Source organism: Ovis aries, chromosome 16 (genome assembly GCF_016772045.2).
Source record: "Ovis aries strain OAR_USU_Benz2616 breed Rambouillet chromosome 16, ARS-UI_Ramb_v3.0, whole genome shotgun sequence".
Classification (NCBI taxonomy): domain Eukaryota; kingdom Metazoa; phylum Chordata; class Mammalia; order Artiodactyla; family Bovidae; genus Ovis; species Ovis aries.
The window spans coordinates 39,413,058-39,429,161 of record NC_056069.1 but is presented as its reverse complement, the minus strand read 5'-3'; the positions used below and the strand labels follow the sequence as shown (position 1 = coordinate 39,429,161).

Below are 16,104 nucleotides of genomic sequence, written 5' to 3'. Positions count from 1 at the left end.
GAATTGAACATGGGTAGCCTGGTGGCACCCCACTCCAGTACTCTTGCCTGGAAAATCCCATGGATGGAGGAGCCTGGTAGGCTGCAGTCCGTGGGGTTGTGAAGAGTCAGACATGACTGAGCGACTTCACTTTCACTTTTCACTTTCATGCATTGGAGAAGGAAATGGCAATCACTCCAGTGTTCTTGCCTGGAGAATCCCAGGGACGGGGGAGTCTGGTGGGCTGCCGTCTATGGGGTCGCACAGAGTCGGACACAACTGAAGTGACTTAGCAGCAGCAGCAGCAGTAGCAGCACCCTGGATGAAAACCAGGAATCCTAGCTTCTAGAGCATCAGGGATAATTCCATTTTAAAAGAGCTTTTTCTTCCACCCTTCAAGCCTGAGATGAGACCCTCAGCCTGTTCTAAAAGACCATAACAGAAACTCAGAAGATTTAGGAATTATGTTCCTTTGAAAAATAACATTTTTTTTCAAATAGAAGTTTAATCTGCCACTGATAAAAAATAAACAGGATCCACTAGCCAGAACTGCCATCTTCCAGGCTGAGAGTATCATCTCAGGCTTGAGAACAGGAGAAAAAGCTCCTTTTAAAATGGAATTGTTGACACTATTTTATCTTAGTATATTGAGTACAATTTATTTTCAACAACACTATATGTGTACATATTTATATATGTATTAACTATATAAAATGTTGTCTATTACACACATACACACACAATTTTTTAAAGAGAGTGCAATAAAGCAAACATTGCAAAATGATAGCCAGCTGGTGAATCTGGGTGAAAATATTTTGTGTATTTATTCTACTATTCTTTCAGGTTTTCTGAAGGTTTGAAAACTTTTTTTAAGAGTCATTAAAAAAAAAAAAGAACAAGGGCTTGGGACTTCCTGGTGGTCCAGTGGTTAAGACTTTTCATTCTATTGCAGAGGGTGTCAAATTGATCCCTCATCAGGGAGCAAAGATCCCACATGCCTTGTGGCCAAAAAAACAAAACATAAAACAGAAACAACATTGTAACAAATTCAATAAAGACTTTAAAATTGTCCCCATTTTAAAAAAATCTTAAAAAAAAAAGAGCAAGGGCAATGGAATTCAGACTGGCTGGTTTGAATCTTGACACTGCTAACTGTAGGCTCTGTGAGCTCAAGCAAGATCCTTTGCCTTTATTAGTTTCCATTCCTTCATCAAGAAAAGAGTGTAATAACATTTCTCTGTTGTAGGGTAGTCATAAAGATGAAATAATATTGTTCATGTGAATTAACTACTATAATTAATTATAAGCTTGAAACTTCAACTCTTCATGGGAACATTACCTAGATGACATATCACAGCCGACTGATCCTGGTGGGCTGTACCGCTGTGGGGTAGGATGCCTCCCATAGAGAAGAATACAACCAGCATGCGCCTTCAGAATTGCCAGGTGAATTAAAAGTATGTATGTATTTTTTTAATCCCCTAGGAGGCTTATAGACTGCTAAAGGCTTCATTGAGATCTCAGGTCATCAGCTATGGTGACTGTAATGAAAAAGTGGCTGAAACATTTTATAACATGGGCAAGATCTGCTTTGCCAAAGGAGAGCTCAGAAAGGCAGTTCAACTGCTAAGGAAGGTAAATAGTGGCTGGTTTTGTTACATTTGCTCCCAAGCCTGTAAGCACAATGTGAGGGGAGGTTGTGTGTGTGTGTTTGTGTGTGTGTGTGTGTGTGTGTGTGTTTTCCCTTTGCTTCCTTTTCTCTAGCCTTCCTTCCTTCTTCCTTCTCTCTCTTTTTTCTTTCTTTCTTTTTTTTTTAAATAAAGTGTTCTCTTTTGAATATTCTCTACATTGTTAGATGTGCTGAGGAAGAATATGACTACAGAAACTTTTATTGTGTCCATGCCTGGACCAGAGTCTTAAAAGAGTAACACTCTAATCCTGAAATCTTGGTATGTCAATAGCAGAATCATGAAGAAGCACTCGAGGTTGTGTTAGAACAAGGAGCACTTTGTACAGCCATCCTTACTCAAGTACTGATTCCTAGTATCCTGGAAGTTTATTCCCTATAGCAGGATGTGGCAAGAGGTGTGACTAACAGTTGTTCAACCAGTCAGCATACTAACAGACCAAGCTGAAGACTTTATTGGTAGCGATGTCTCTACTTAAAACCCAAATTTGTTCAATGTCAGAGGAAAAGTTAATATAAATCAACTAATGTTCATGAAAGTGAAAGTCACTCAGTCATGTCCGACTCTTTGTGACCCCATGGAGTATACAGTCCGTGGAATTCTCCAGGCTAGAATACTAGAGTGGGTAGCCTTTCTCCAGGGTAGAGTCAAAAGCAGTCCACACATGTATATTGCCAAATGTCAGGACTGGATACATTTATCTCCTTTCAGGTTAACTAAATGTAATCAGAAAATACGTATTAAAATAGTAAGTAACAGAAGAAAGGGGACTTCATTTGGAAGGTTAAGAGAAAACAAAAACCCTATGAAAATATAAGGTCCCAACAGCTTCTTCAAGAGAAGGATAAACACATGGCTGGCAGCTCTGTTATGGGATCATAAACCTGTAAGAAGAGAAAACTTAAAAATGAATGGATCACAGTTTGAGGCCAAAAGATGAGATGAAATTAAATTTTTAAGGGTGAATTAAGGAATTTCAGGAAAACAAGAAATTTGAAACAATTCAATCCGGATTGAAAATATTGAAGAGAATCTTAACATGCTGAGTGTTGTTGAGCAATATTCCCCAAATCTAGGATTGCAACAGAACAAAACAAATTTGTAAAACAAAATAAAAATGAAACAGAAAACAGATTCCTGAGTCCCACTCTAGACTATTAAATCAGATATTCTAAGACTGGTGTCCAGAATCTGTATTTTTAATCCCCTTTAGCCAAAGAATTCTAATGTATTTCTGAAGAGAGACTGTAATATCAATACTTGAATTGATATTACAATAATATAGTAATTAAAGAAATCATTGAAGATAACTTTTCTGAATCATAAAAGACCACATTGTAAGGGTTTGTTTACCATATTCCACAGAAAATCAGTGAAAGGAGAGCCCCAGCTAGATCTTACCTAGCAATGAAGGCTCTGCCCTCCACTTGGAGTAGGGATTCAACCTGAATGTTTGTTTGGATGCCAGACATTGTGTATTTTACATTGTTGAGTATTGGATATTTTTGTGTTCCTGTAAGTATTCTTGAACTTTGTTCTGGAACTCAGTCAAATTACTTTGTTGTGAAATTCAGTTACATTAGAGTTTGGTCCTTTTAGGTCTTGCTTTTAAGATTTGTTAGATGGGACAAGGGCTTATTTAGTCAAGGGCTATTTATCCCCCATTATTGAAGCAAAAGCCTCAGTACCTCTGAGTAGCCCACCCAGTGCTCCACGACAATGTGGCTTTCCAGTTTGGCTGGTGGGAACAGGCATTGTACCTGGCTGTATGTAAACACTGCCCTGTTCCCTCTGGGACCTGCAGATGATTCTTTTCTCAAGCCTTGGGCAGTTTTTACATGTCTGTGTTAATCAGTACTCTCCTGAATACAGTTGTCCCTCTGTGTCTGTGGGGGATTTGTTCTAGAACTCCCCACCTTCCCTCTTCGCCAACACCAAAGTCTGCAGATGCTCACGTCTGTAGTATAAAACGGTGTAGTACCAAAAAAAAAAAAAATGGTGTAGTACAGTCAGCCCCACTATACCTGCAGGTTCCCAGACTGTGGGTCAGCTGTATTTGAAGGGGATGTCCTGCAGATACAGATATTCTTTTTCTGTGCAGCTGTCTCTCCGTTACTCTGCCCTAAGAATCTTCTGAGAGTCTGAGCTCCATATCCTTAATTCAGAGTGCTTGCTGAGCTCCACTTCCCTACATCAAAGCTTGGAGAGGCTCTCACAGTAGTAATCTGGGGAAGTCGTAGGGTTTACTTCACTTGTTTTCCCTCTCTCAGGAACACCGTCTTTTGTTGCCCGATGTTCACTGTCTTGAAGATCATTTCAAATATATTTTGTCTATTTTTTCTTTTTTGATTGTTTCATTTGGGAGGATAAATCCAGTGCCTGGAATTCCATCTTGATTGGATAGAGAGATCAGCAGTTTACAATGGAAAACTGCTTAAGGGTAAAGTTGTGTAGCATAAGAATGCAATGCAAATTTGGGACTCATACACTGATTTTGTTTATATCCATCCATTGGTTTACCTGGGAGGCTTCCCTGGGAGCTCAGAGGGTAAAGTGTCTGCCTGCAATGCGGGAGACCCGGGTTCAATCCCTGGGTTGGGAAGATCCCCTGGAGAAGGAAATGGCAACCCACTCCAGTACTCTTGCTTGGAAAATTCCATGGACAGAGGAGCCTTGTAAGTTACAGTCCATGGGGTCGCAAAGAATCGGACACAACTGAGTGACGTCACTTCACTTCATTGGTTTACCCATCCATTTCTTTTATATCCATCCATTTGGTTACAGCTATTTGGAAAATCCTGATGGAAACCACGGCTGTAATTCTGGTGGAGACCACTCTGGGTTTTAGATAGGCATGCTGTCAGTTTTCAGACCTGTTACTTTGATTATTCATAGCCACAGATGGTAGGGGAAGCTTCAGCAAAGCTGAAGGGAGAAGCTCAGAGGGGTCAGAGCCTTCAGCTCAGACTCCTTCCTCCTTAGTAGGGAACCAGGAGGAAACGATTTGAAATGTAAACCTGTGACATCTCAGTTCCACTTGTGCTCTCCTGAGTTTGATTTATAGTTAAGGTGCTTGCTATCTGATTCTCTTTAACCTATTATGTTTCTCAACTTGCCTGCAGTGTCTGATGATTCAAATACTTATATATGGAGATGAGCACAGGAAAAGCAGAGACACAAAAAACCTCCTGACCCTAATGCAGAGGTGAGTTCTGGCCCTGGTCACCAACCAAGTCTTCAGTGTGGATATACGGATAGCATGGCCTCTTGCAGATTCATTTATTTGGGGTGATTCACCTCTATTATTCATGTTAGTTAGGCAAAATGCCAACCTGTACTTTGGATGAGGTCAAATTCTAACCTGGAGGTACCTAGCCAATTTCTAGTAGTCTTTCGAACCCAAAGCTATAGGGGTCTGCTGAAATAATATTTAGTATTTATATCTCCTTCAATGCTGAACGTTATAACCAAATCCCACAAGACTGTCTCAGCTAACAGCGTGATAGATACAAATTAGCTTTATGACAAAGTAAGTGAACACATTAAACTTTCTTTTCTTGCTGAATATATAAAATCTAAGTCCCTAAACATAAGGCAAGTTTTGCGGGAGGCAGGAAATATTAACGTTGTCTCCAAAAGTAATAATTAAAGAAACTCTTCAGATTCATTTTTAAAACTGTTTAAAATTTCAGCCAAAGACAGTGTTTTGTGCCGACCTGCCCCTTTATTTATCCTTGGCATATCATTGCTGTTTGTTCATTTCAGAATGATGTTGATCCTGAACTGTTCTCTTTTGCTGAGTGTGTGTTCAGTTCAGTTCAGTTCAGTCGCTCAGTCGTGTCTGACTCTTTGCGACTCCATGAATTGCAGCACACCAAGCCTCCCTGTCAATCACCGACTCCTAGAGTTCACTCAAACTCATGTCCATAGAGTCGGTGATGCCATCCAGCCATCTCATCCTCTGTCGTCCCCATTTCCTCCTGCCCCCAATCCCTCGCAGCATCAGAGTCTTTTCCAATGAGTCAACTCTTTGCATGAGGTGGCCAAAGTACTGGAGTTTCAGCTTTAGCATCATTCCTTTCAAAGAACACCCAGGACTGATCTGAGTGTGTGTTAAATCCCTGAAACTGACCTAGGTCCTATCCATAAAGAACCTAAGCCTCACAAACACCCTACACGATAGCTCTCATTTGCCAGAAGGAGCCTGATATTCTGTAAAGGAACATGCCTAAATTCATGTAAGTCTTGGAGGTTTAGATCCAAGCAAATGTGATTCTAAAGGCCATGTGCTTTCCCCTTAGAGCCCTTTAACAAAGAAGGGTGTCATTATTGGGTGAGAGTTAGGATTCTGATTGCATTTCATTGGAGGTGATTCATAGTTAGTACTTTCTCATCAGGTTGGCCAGGCGGGGGACAAGCTGGACACAGAGAATTCATGCAGCCTGTCTTGTCCCCACCTATCTCAGTCAGAGCCACACCTAAAAGAGGCCCAGCAGAAGACTGTCTCATGTTTCATCTTACCCAGGACAGCACGTTCGCTAGCCTCTCTCAGAGATGCCCATGGTAGGAGGGGATATGGGGAACTCTGCCCCCTGCCCACTGGTGTATGTGAAAGTATGTCCTCTTAGTCAATAACCATCAGTTCAGTTCAGTTCAGTTCAGCTGCTCAGTCATGTCTGACTCTTTGTGAACCCATGGACTGCAGCATGCTAGGCCTCCCTGTCCATCACCAGCTCTTACACTTTACTCAAACTTTTGTTCATTGAGTCAGTGATGCCACTCAACCATCTCATCCTCTGTCTTCCCCTTCTCCCACCTTCAATCTTTCCCAGCATCAGGGTCTTTTCAAATGAGTCAGTTCTTTGCATCACATGGCCAAAGTATTGGAGTTTCAGCTTCAGCATCAGTCTTTCCAATGAATACTCAGGACTGATTTTCTTTAGGATGGACTGGTTGGACCTCCTTGCAATCCAAGGGACTCTCAAGAGTCTTCTCCAACACCACAGTTCAAAAACATCAATTCTGTGGTGCTCAGCTTTCTTTATAGTTCAACTCTCACATCCATACATGACTACTGGAAAAACCACAGCTTTGGCTAGATGGACCCTTGTTGGCAAAGTAATGTCTCTGCTTTTTAATATGCTGTCTATTTTGGTCATAACTTTTCTTCCAAGGAGCAAATGTCTTTTAATTTCATGGCTGCAATCGCCATCTGCAGTGATTTTGGAGCCCAGAAAAATAAAGTCTCTCACTGTTTCCCCATCTATTTGCCATGAAGTGATGGGACTAGATGCCATGATCTTAGTTTTCTGAATGTTGGATTTTAAGCCAGCTTTTTCACTCTCCTCTTTCACTTTCATCAAGAGGCTCTTTAGTACTTCACTTTCTGCCATAAGTGTGGTGTTATCTGCATATCTGAAGTTGTTGATATTTCTCCCAGCAATCTTGATTCCAGCTTGTGCTTCATCCAGGCCAGCGTTTCTCGTGATGTACTCTGCATATAAGTTAAATAAGCAAGGTGACAATATACAGCCTTGACATATTTCTTTCCTGATTTGGAGCCAGTCTATTGTTCCATGTCCAGTTCTAGCTATTGCTTCCTGACCTGTATACAGATTTCTCAAGAAGCAGGTCAGGTGGTCTAGGTATTCCCAACTCTTTAAGAATTTTCCACAGTTTATTGTGATCCACACAGTGAAAGGCTTTGGCATAATCAATAAAGCAGAAGTAGATGTTTTTCTTGAATTCTCTTGCTTTTTTGATGATCCAGTGGATATTGGCAATTTGATCTCTGGTTCCTCTGCCTTTTCTAAAACCAGCTTGAACATCTGGAAGTTCTCAGTTCACATACTGTTTGAAGCATCGCTTGGAGAATTTTGAGCATTACGTTGCTAGCATGTGAAATGAGTGCAGTTGTGCGGTAGTTTGAGCATTCTTTAGCATTGCCTTTCTATGGGATTGGAATGAAAACTGACCTTTTCCAGTCCTGTGGCCACTGCTGAGTTTTCCAAATTTGCTGGCATATTGAGGCAGCACTTTCACAGCATCATGTTTTAGGATTTGAAATAACTCAACTTGAATTCCATCACCTCCACTAGCTTTGTTCATAGTGATGCTTCCTAAGGCCCACTTGACCTTGCACTCCAGGATGTCTGGCTCTAGGTGAGTGATCACACCATCGTGATTATCTGGGTCATGAAGATCTTTTTTGAATAGTTCTTCAAATGTTCAGAAACCATAAGAACATTAATAATAACGGTAATGTAGAACTTATTCCAATCCCCTGGTGTTATAAAATACATATACTATTTCTGACTCATAAATAACCCTATTTGGTAGGTATTTTTATCTTTCATATTCAGGTGGTGAAACTGGTACTCAGAAAGTTTGAGTATCTTGTTTAAAATCATCTAGCCAGTAAGTGTGGTAAGATTTGAACCCAGACCTGTCGTATTTCAAAAATGTACTGCCTTTCACTCTGTAAACAGGGATTCTGACTTTGAGGAATTTGAGAATACATATGGGGGCACCTGGCCAGCAGGCATGTCCCCAGAGTCTCATTTTACATATAGTGGAACTGAGTACCGATCACGTTCAAGTTAAACTACCCAGGAGGAGGAAGAGCTCACTCCAGAATGTGCCCTTCATATGCAAGGTAGCCTACTCTCTGAAGGCAGGCTGTCTGGATTTTAAATCAGGCTCCACCACTCAGCTCTCTGACCTGGGTGAGGTTACTTAACCTCTCTCAGCCTCTATTTATTCATCAGTAAAATAACAGTACCTTCCTTGAAAAGTGGGTTTTTCTGAGACTTAATAAAATCACATGTAAAACAGCACTTAGATCAGGACCTGACAGGTCTTGAATACTCAGTGAATATTGGCATAAGAATAAAATTATAATAAGAATTATCTTTCTGAGATGCTGGAGATAATAGATCAGCTATCACCTATTACTTCCCAGGTGGCGCTAGTAGTAAAGATCCCACCTGCCCATGAAGGAGACATAAGAGACACAGGTTCTATCACTGGGTTGGGAAGATCCCCTGGAGGAGGGTATGGCAGCCCACTCCAGTATTCTTGCCTGGAGAATCCCATGGACAGAGGAGCCTGGCAGGCTACAGTCCATAGGATTGCAAAGAGTCGGACACGACTGAAGTGACTTAGCATGCAAGAGTGATGGGTAAAGAGTATACATTGCTAGAGTCAGCCATGTCATCTTAACCTGCCTCTGCCACTCACTATACACAACCTTGGGAAAACCACTTAACTTCTGAGCCTTGCTTTCTCCATCACTAAAATGCAGATAATTGTATATCACATAGAGTTATTGTGAACTTTAAATAAAATAATGTATATAACATGCATAGGCTAGTGCCTGACAGGGTATGTACTCAGTAAATGTTAGCCAAGCATCCTTTCCTCTCCATTATACTGTAATATACAGCCTTTTGCTTCTAGGGAAGTGGGTCAGAATATTTGAAATTGTAATTGTGATTAATTGTTAGACAGTATTACAATATGTTTGTGTTTGAGAATTTGAATCTGAAGATACTAAAGTACACTTTGTACTTTAGAGGTAATAATGAAACGAAAAGAGTAAAATGTGTAGTTTCAGACAAGAGATGCATGTTTCTTCAAAACCGAAAGCAAGAGTTCTACTAAGCTTGTGCTTAAAAAGAGAGATGTCAGAATAGCTGGAGTGGATCCATTGCCTCAGTAGCCTGAGGTCGCTTTCCAGGGTCTCAGTGTTCTTCGTCCTCCATGATTTGAAAAGAATCAGTGTGAAAGTGAAAGTCGCTCAGTCATGAGGGGGAGAAATTAAGAGGCAGTGGAATAACCCGATTCAGATCCCAGGTACTATGAATTTTTTTGGTTCTTGGAGACTAATTCCTCTCTCTGTAAATTTGATGAAACCTAGAGATACCAGGAAGACACATGGATGGGGAAGGATCTTAAGGAGTCTGCTGTAGCAGAAGTTGAGTCAGTAAAGGTTTGTTTCCCTGAAACAAGTCCATATCTCATCCCTCAAGAACTGCTGAGCAAAGCGATAGGAATCGTTGCCAAAGCCCAGATGTCAAAAAAAAAAAAAAAAGAGAGAAAAAAAAAAAAAAAAGAGAGAAAAAAAAAAAAAAACACCTAGTCCAGGAATTGTTCTCTTTGCTTGAGCATCTTGCTGGAATAATCAGCCCCAGATGTCCTGGAACTCTGCTAGTTTTCTGATGTGTTCTTGTGCTTTCTACCCCACCTCCTCCGGAAACCCAGTGACAACATTCACTGGGCTTTCGTTGCCAGGAGCCCAAATTCCTGGCTTCTGCAGCCTCTGCAAAGAAGTGAAAGCAGAACTAGCTGCATGAATTAGGAGTTAATTCCAAGGTTAAATGTTTGTTAGTTGCACAGGCCTCAAGTAAGATCTTAGTGTATAGAAAAGGTGCAGAAAATCTGATTTAGAAGTAAACATTGAGATTGTTTAGTCTGACTTTTACCTAAATCACAAATGGACTTCAGTTTTAATCATTTATATATCAAGCTCCCTCTAAGCTCTAGAAATACTCAGATGTTTAAGATACAGTCCTTTTCCAAGAAAACAGACACACCGGACTAGATTACAAGTTAGTCTGCAGTAAAGCTTTAAGAAAAATGTAAACAGAGGACAAGTAATAAATTGTGAGCCCGGAAATGTGGGTGGAGACTTGTGTGTATGCTGTGGGCAGGGGGCTGGGTCTTCAAAGAAAGGTAGAATATCAACAGGTAGGAAAGCCAGCAGTGGGCATTTGATGTAGCTCGACCAACAGCATAGTGCCATGGACAGGCTTGATATTTCTGAGGAAAAGCAAGTGGCCTTGAGTTGTTGTAGTTGGAGGTATATGAGTAAGACTCATTGGAAAAGACCCTGATGCTGGGAAAGATTGAGGCAAGAGGAGAAGAGGGCGACAGATAATGAGATGGTTGGATGGCATCATCAGTTCAATGAACATGAGTTTGAGCAAGCTCTGGGAGATGGTGAAGGACAGTGAAGCCTGGCATGCGGCAGTCCATGAGGTCGCAAAGAGTCAGACGTGACTTTGAAACTGAACAATAGGAACATGCTGGAGATGTTTGAGAAGATAAACTTGGGTGCAGTTACAGGATGTTTTGTGTGCCATGCTGATGAGTTTAGAATTTATTCTGTAGGCAGAAGATAACTATCAAAGTTTTGAGCAGGATGTGCCATGATCAATTACTGGCTTTAGAACATTAACTGTCAGCCCTGGGAAGGATGGATGGGACCTGGGGAGACCACAGAAGTAGGAAGACCATTTAGGAGGCAGATGCAATAGTGCAAGGAAGAGATGTTGAGAGCCTTAATTATCTAAAACGGTAGTAGAAGGAACATGGAGAAGATGGAGTCTCAAATTCGCAAGACCTTGGAACCAATCATATGTGAGGTATAATGGAGCCAGGGGCCCATTCAAAGGTGGCTTTGAAGTTTCCAGCTTGAGCAACTTGGTGAATGGCCATGCTATTAAGGAAAGCATATTGGCAGGACAAGGTCAATATTGGAGGATATTTAGGGTGTCTGAAGAAGATAATTTCCATTTTGAATGTGTTAATTTTGAGGTGCCCATAATACATCTACTTGACGATGTCTAATAGGCTGTATGGACCAGAAACTCGAGATATATTAGAAGTTAAAGGAATGGATAAGAAATCCATGGATCATGTGTATGTCAAACAAGAAAACTTAGGAACTTTGGAGAATATTTACACATGGTTTGGAGAGAACATATGTGGTATTTTTTAATCAAAATAGAGAGGGCTCAAGAGTGAGCTCCCCACTTAGAGAAAGACATCTTGCATCTTCCTTTCTTCATCTAAAGAAATGCAAATAAGAGAACTCTGTTTTACAGGTTTTATTTACTGTATAGCACATAGTAAGCTTCTGTGAAATGTTAATTATTGTAATTATTATTATTATATTATCCAGCGGTCATTCAGAAGGAGGAACTGGTAAGGAGACTCAGAAAGAGTCTTTAGAGAGTTAGACGAGTCAGGAAAAAACAGAAAGGAACTCATAGGAGGAGAAAGTTTCAGAAAAGGGTGTGGTCTTTAGCAATGTCACAGAAGACACGAAGGGGCAGTTTAAAGAAGAGGGATGCAATTGTCCAATAAACAGAAAGCAGGATTTTCAATCTCATACAGAATTTATAAATTCAAATGAAATATATTTACAACCTATTATATTATGTGGTAGGGGCTTCCCAGGTGGCACCAAGAGAGAGAACCTACCTGCCAACACAGAGGATGCAGGAGACATGAATTTGATCCCTGGGTTGGGAAGATCCCCTGGAGAATGGAATGGCTGCCCACTCCAGTATCCTTGCCTGGAAAAGTCCACAGGCAGAGGAACCTGGTGGGCTACAGTCAATGGAGTCACAAAGAGCTGGACACAACTGAGCACACACGCAAGAATATTTATGAAAAGTACAGGTCATATAAACTCAGTCCTGTCAAAGATACGGGGAGACCAGCTCTCTAGTACCCTATGATGGAACTGTGGGTTGATAGATATAACTATATATCCAGCTAGATAGGGCTTTGCTGGTGGCTCAGTGGTAAGGAACCCACCTGCCAATGCAGGAGATGGGGGTTTGATCCCTGTGTAGGGAAGATCTCCTGGAGGAGAAAATGGCTACCTCCAGTATTCTCTCCTGGAAAATTTCACAGACAGAGGAGCCTGGCAGGCTACAGTCCATGGGCTCGCAAAGAGTCGAACACAACTGAGTGACTAATACACACACACACACACACAAATCAGGAACTCACTCATTATCTTTCCAGGTGGCCTTTTCCAATAATAGACAGTTATAATTGTTAGGATGCAAGGTCATGAACTTGAGAGTCAGACAGACCTCTGTTTGAATCCAAGCTCCTCCACTTTCTGTGTGCCATAAGACCAGTTATCCTAAGCCTCAGTTTTCTCTAATAAGGATTAGAATAGCATCTATAATAAGGAAAGATAATAAAGAGTAAATTAGATTATTCCCATAAAAAATGTAGCACGGCATCTCATATATAGTAATTGCCCAATAAATATTAGCTAGTTTTGCAACTCTAGCTGGTCACCCGTACTTAACTGGAAGTATGAAGGCATGGATCATTAACTTCAACTTTGTCCTTGTTAGCCATCTCTAGGAGAGCTGCATGGTAAAAAATTGCTTTTGAATAACTTTCAATGGCTCTTAAGGATCCTTTTCTCTTGATTGGAGGGGAAAGGGGGAAGAGTACCTCAATGCCCATTAACCTATTAGTGATCTCCTGTCTTCTTGGTCAAAAATCTTTGTGAACAAAAATTGCCTTTTCCAGGCTGAGGGACTAGGGAGAGAAAGCCAAAGAAAAGTAGGATAAAAAAGAAGGATTTGGGGTGTTTATTTCCAGAGAAAATTGCAGTAAGTTGAACAGTCGATACGCTCAGTAAATTTTCTGTCAGCCAGACTAGTCTTGGGCAAGACCTTAGTGATGAAAGTTATGCTCCAGAAGCTAGATTGTTTCCAGGCTACTGCATTCATATTCTTTCTCTATCATTAGTATATATTCTGATGCCTCCTCTACAAAATTAAAGGAGAAAATATTCTGCCAGACCTTGGTGTATGAGTGGGTGGGGAGCAAAATCTGCTCTAACATCCAGGTGCCCAGGGGCAGTGGCCCTTCCAAATTAGGATTCTGGGAATAGCTAGCAACACTAGGTATTGGTAGAGGACAATAGAGCAGTGAACATTTAGGAGCATTTAGCTCCCACACCAGGGTCTCCATGCAGGGGAACAGAGGCTGCTAAGTCACAAAGAGCCAACTCAGGGTACCTGGTCTTTGGTAGTGCATCAGGGGAACTTAATCAATGGCCACTCTGCCACGCCTACGAAAATGGAGTGTGAATAGTGCAAGGAAAGCAATTATATTTCACCACCTGGGCCCACTCTGGTAGTGATTTCCTGGAGTGATGCTTGAAGTTCCAGAGCAAAAGGCTGGGTCTGGTGGAGTTTGATTTATTATCATCATCTGCAGTGGGGCATGGGTGGGGAAAGACTAAACTTCTGTGACGGATTTGCGATTTATGCACAGAGTAAAGAGCAGTGTACCTTGAGTCCAGACATGTTGTGTGTGAGTCCCAACTCTGCTATGAGATAGCTATGTGACTTTAAGTAGCCTAAACATTATGAGCCTCCCTTTTCCTCATCTTCAACATTCCTTCAACAAATGTATCTGGTGAGCATCTACTAAATCCTAGGTGCAGTTACAGCTGAGGGTGGTAAATAAATAAAAATAAATAAAACATGGCCATTACTGTTAAGGAGACAACTGTCTAGTGCAAGAGACGAACATGAAAATAATGAAAATATGAAATACAGATTCTGTAGCAGAAATCTCAGTGCACTAAGAGCAGCAAGGAGAGACCATCTAGGAAGTCTGAGGAAGACTTCATAGAGAGGGTTACATTCGAGTTGTTTCTTGAAGGGCGAGTAACAGTTCATCCAGATGGAGAAGAGACGACATCTCGGGAAGAAGGCACTCTCTATGCAAAATCACAGAGGCCTGACAGAGGGCAGCGTTTGGAAGGAATGGTAAGTTCTTAATGGCTGCTCTAGGGGACAGCATTTCCTAAAGGGTATTGTAAGCAATGTTGATTCCAAGGGAGGGGGAGGAAGAAAGGCTCTGTGGCAGAAATCGGTGTAGGAAGAAACCAAATTGAATTACACAAAGTGACACAGGTTTATTTCCTGACCTACTTTCCAGAACTTTTTACATACTAAACTTCCCCCATTGGCATGTTGGGAAGAAATTAATTTTTAAAACACCACTGTATTTATATTGACCTGAATTCTTCGTAAACTGGTCAGTGATTAAATTTTGGTAAATAAAACCTTATTTAGAACCACAAAGATAATACCTTAGACCTAGTTTTATTTAAAGCAAAAGGTAAATATAGCACATGTTTGAACTAAGGGTACATGAATACTTTGGCAGTTTGGTAACAAATTTGGGCCCCACTTTAGGGCATAATAAATTCTTTATGAAAGATGACTATCTCACCAATGAACTATTTTATCTGACCTTAGAAACATGACTTCAACACATCTTGATGAACTAATTTTTTCTTTATGATTCATGGTGGTTAAGAGCTCTAGGCATGGAGACAGGACTGTTCAGATCCCAGCACCACCACTTTCTAGCTATGCATAATTCTGGTTTTCTCATCATAAGATGGGGATGAGAACAGTACCTATCTCTCAGTGTTGCTGCAAAAATGAGATAATGTAGGTAAAGTGGTTATTAGGTAATAAATGGCAATTATTTTCATACTTACTGAAACCTGGGCTTTGACTTTATCTCCTTCTAGCCATACCATTGGCAGTGGAGGAAAATGAGACAGGGGCTAGTAACTGAAAAGCCACTGTGAAGCTGGTGTGGAAAACATTTTGCCAGTTAACAGCTCAGAAGTGAGGTAGAGCTTACCCCTGGAAACATTGTATCATAGAGAAGAGTCTAACACAGTTTCTTAAATGCATAGATGATGTATACACTGTATCAGCCAGAGGCGTTTCAGTGACTGATTTCAGGAAAGGGGACTCCTGCCACCTTGTGGTGAGAGAGAGCGAGGCCCAAGGCTGGTATCTAGTTGTAGTCCCTAGCAGAGATCCCTTTCAGATCTCTGCCCACCCCTGATTTTATGAGACCCTGACTTAATTTGTGTCTACTTTTTCTTTCAAATTTGGAATCATATTATCTCTTGGTTTACTGATCAGGAAATTAAAGTGCCAGATAGCTTTCTGTATTTTATATGGTCCAGTAGTAGACAGAATGAATCAGTCTTTACTGAAGCTTGCATATAAAAAAACTTCAAGTTGCTCATAAAATTTTGTATCTCATATTTCTGTGGAACAGATTTTTTTCAGGCAAACGGGGCTGTGAAAACCACACTTGTTGCAGGCTTGAGGTCTAAATAGGAGGTGACTGAGGAACACTTAATAGAAACCAGGTTTCTGGATCAGAAAATCTCTTGGACTAGATTACTTCTAATTCCAGGCCAACTTCTCCAGTATCAAGAAACCAGCGTATGGAAATATTAATGGCTGGGAATGAGGATGACAGATCCTCTTTTTAGCAATTACAGTGCCTCTGGGCTCTAAATCTCTGTGCTCATGAGGAGAATCACCTGAAAAGCACAAACAATATATAAAAGGCCCTAAATAAGTTTTTTTCAGTTGTGAATAAATGCAATCCAGATATCTTAGATACACCCCTCACCTGCTGTCTGCATCAAAGGAAGTCCCCTGGTCTTTAGGGAGAAAGCCTAAGACCCCAGTACCATTTTGGAGGCGCTTTAGCAGAGTTAGCATTTTAGGTGGACGGTCACTTGGTGAAATAGTTGCCTCAGACTGAGTTCAGCCTTCTAGCTCAATAA

At 41.0% G+C, this 16,104-nt stretch overlaps 1 protein-coding gene across 3 annotated transcripts in view; it reads left to right on the top strand.

Moving 5' to 3' along the window:
• Positions 1–16,104, top strand: part of TTC23L (tetratricopeptide repeat domain 23 like) — a 75,728-nt gene that overhangs the window by 57,741 nt on the left and 1,883 nt on the right. For all 3 annotated transcript variants that reach the window (XM_042233889.2, XM_060400548.1, XM_012097099.4), the window contains exons 10-12: positions 1,465–1,614; positions 4,790–4,872; positions 14,157–14,263. In XM_042233889.2, coding sequence (XP_042089823.1) covers positions 1,465–1,614; positions 4,790–4,872; positions 14,157–14,238 — 315 coding nt within the window. In that variant the 3' untranslated portion in view covers positions 14,239–14,263. The remainder of the gene's footprint in view (positions 1–1,464; positions 1,615–4,789; positions 4,873–14,156; positions 14,264–16,104) is intronic.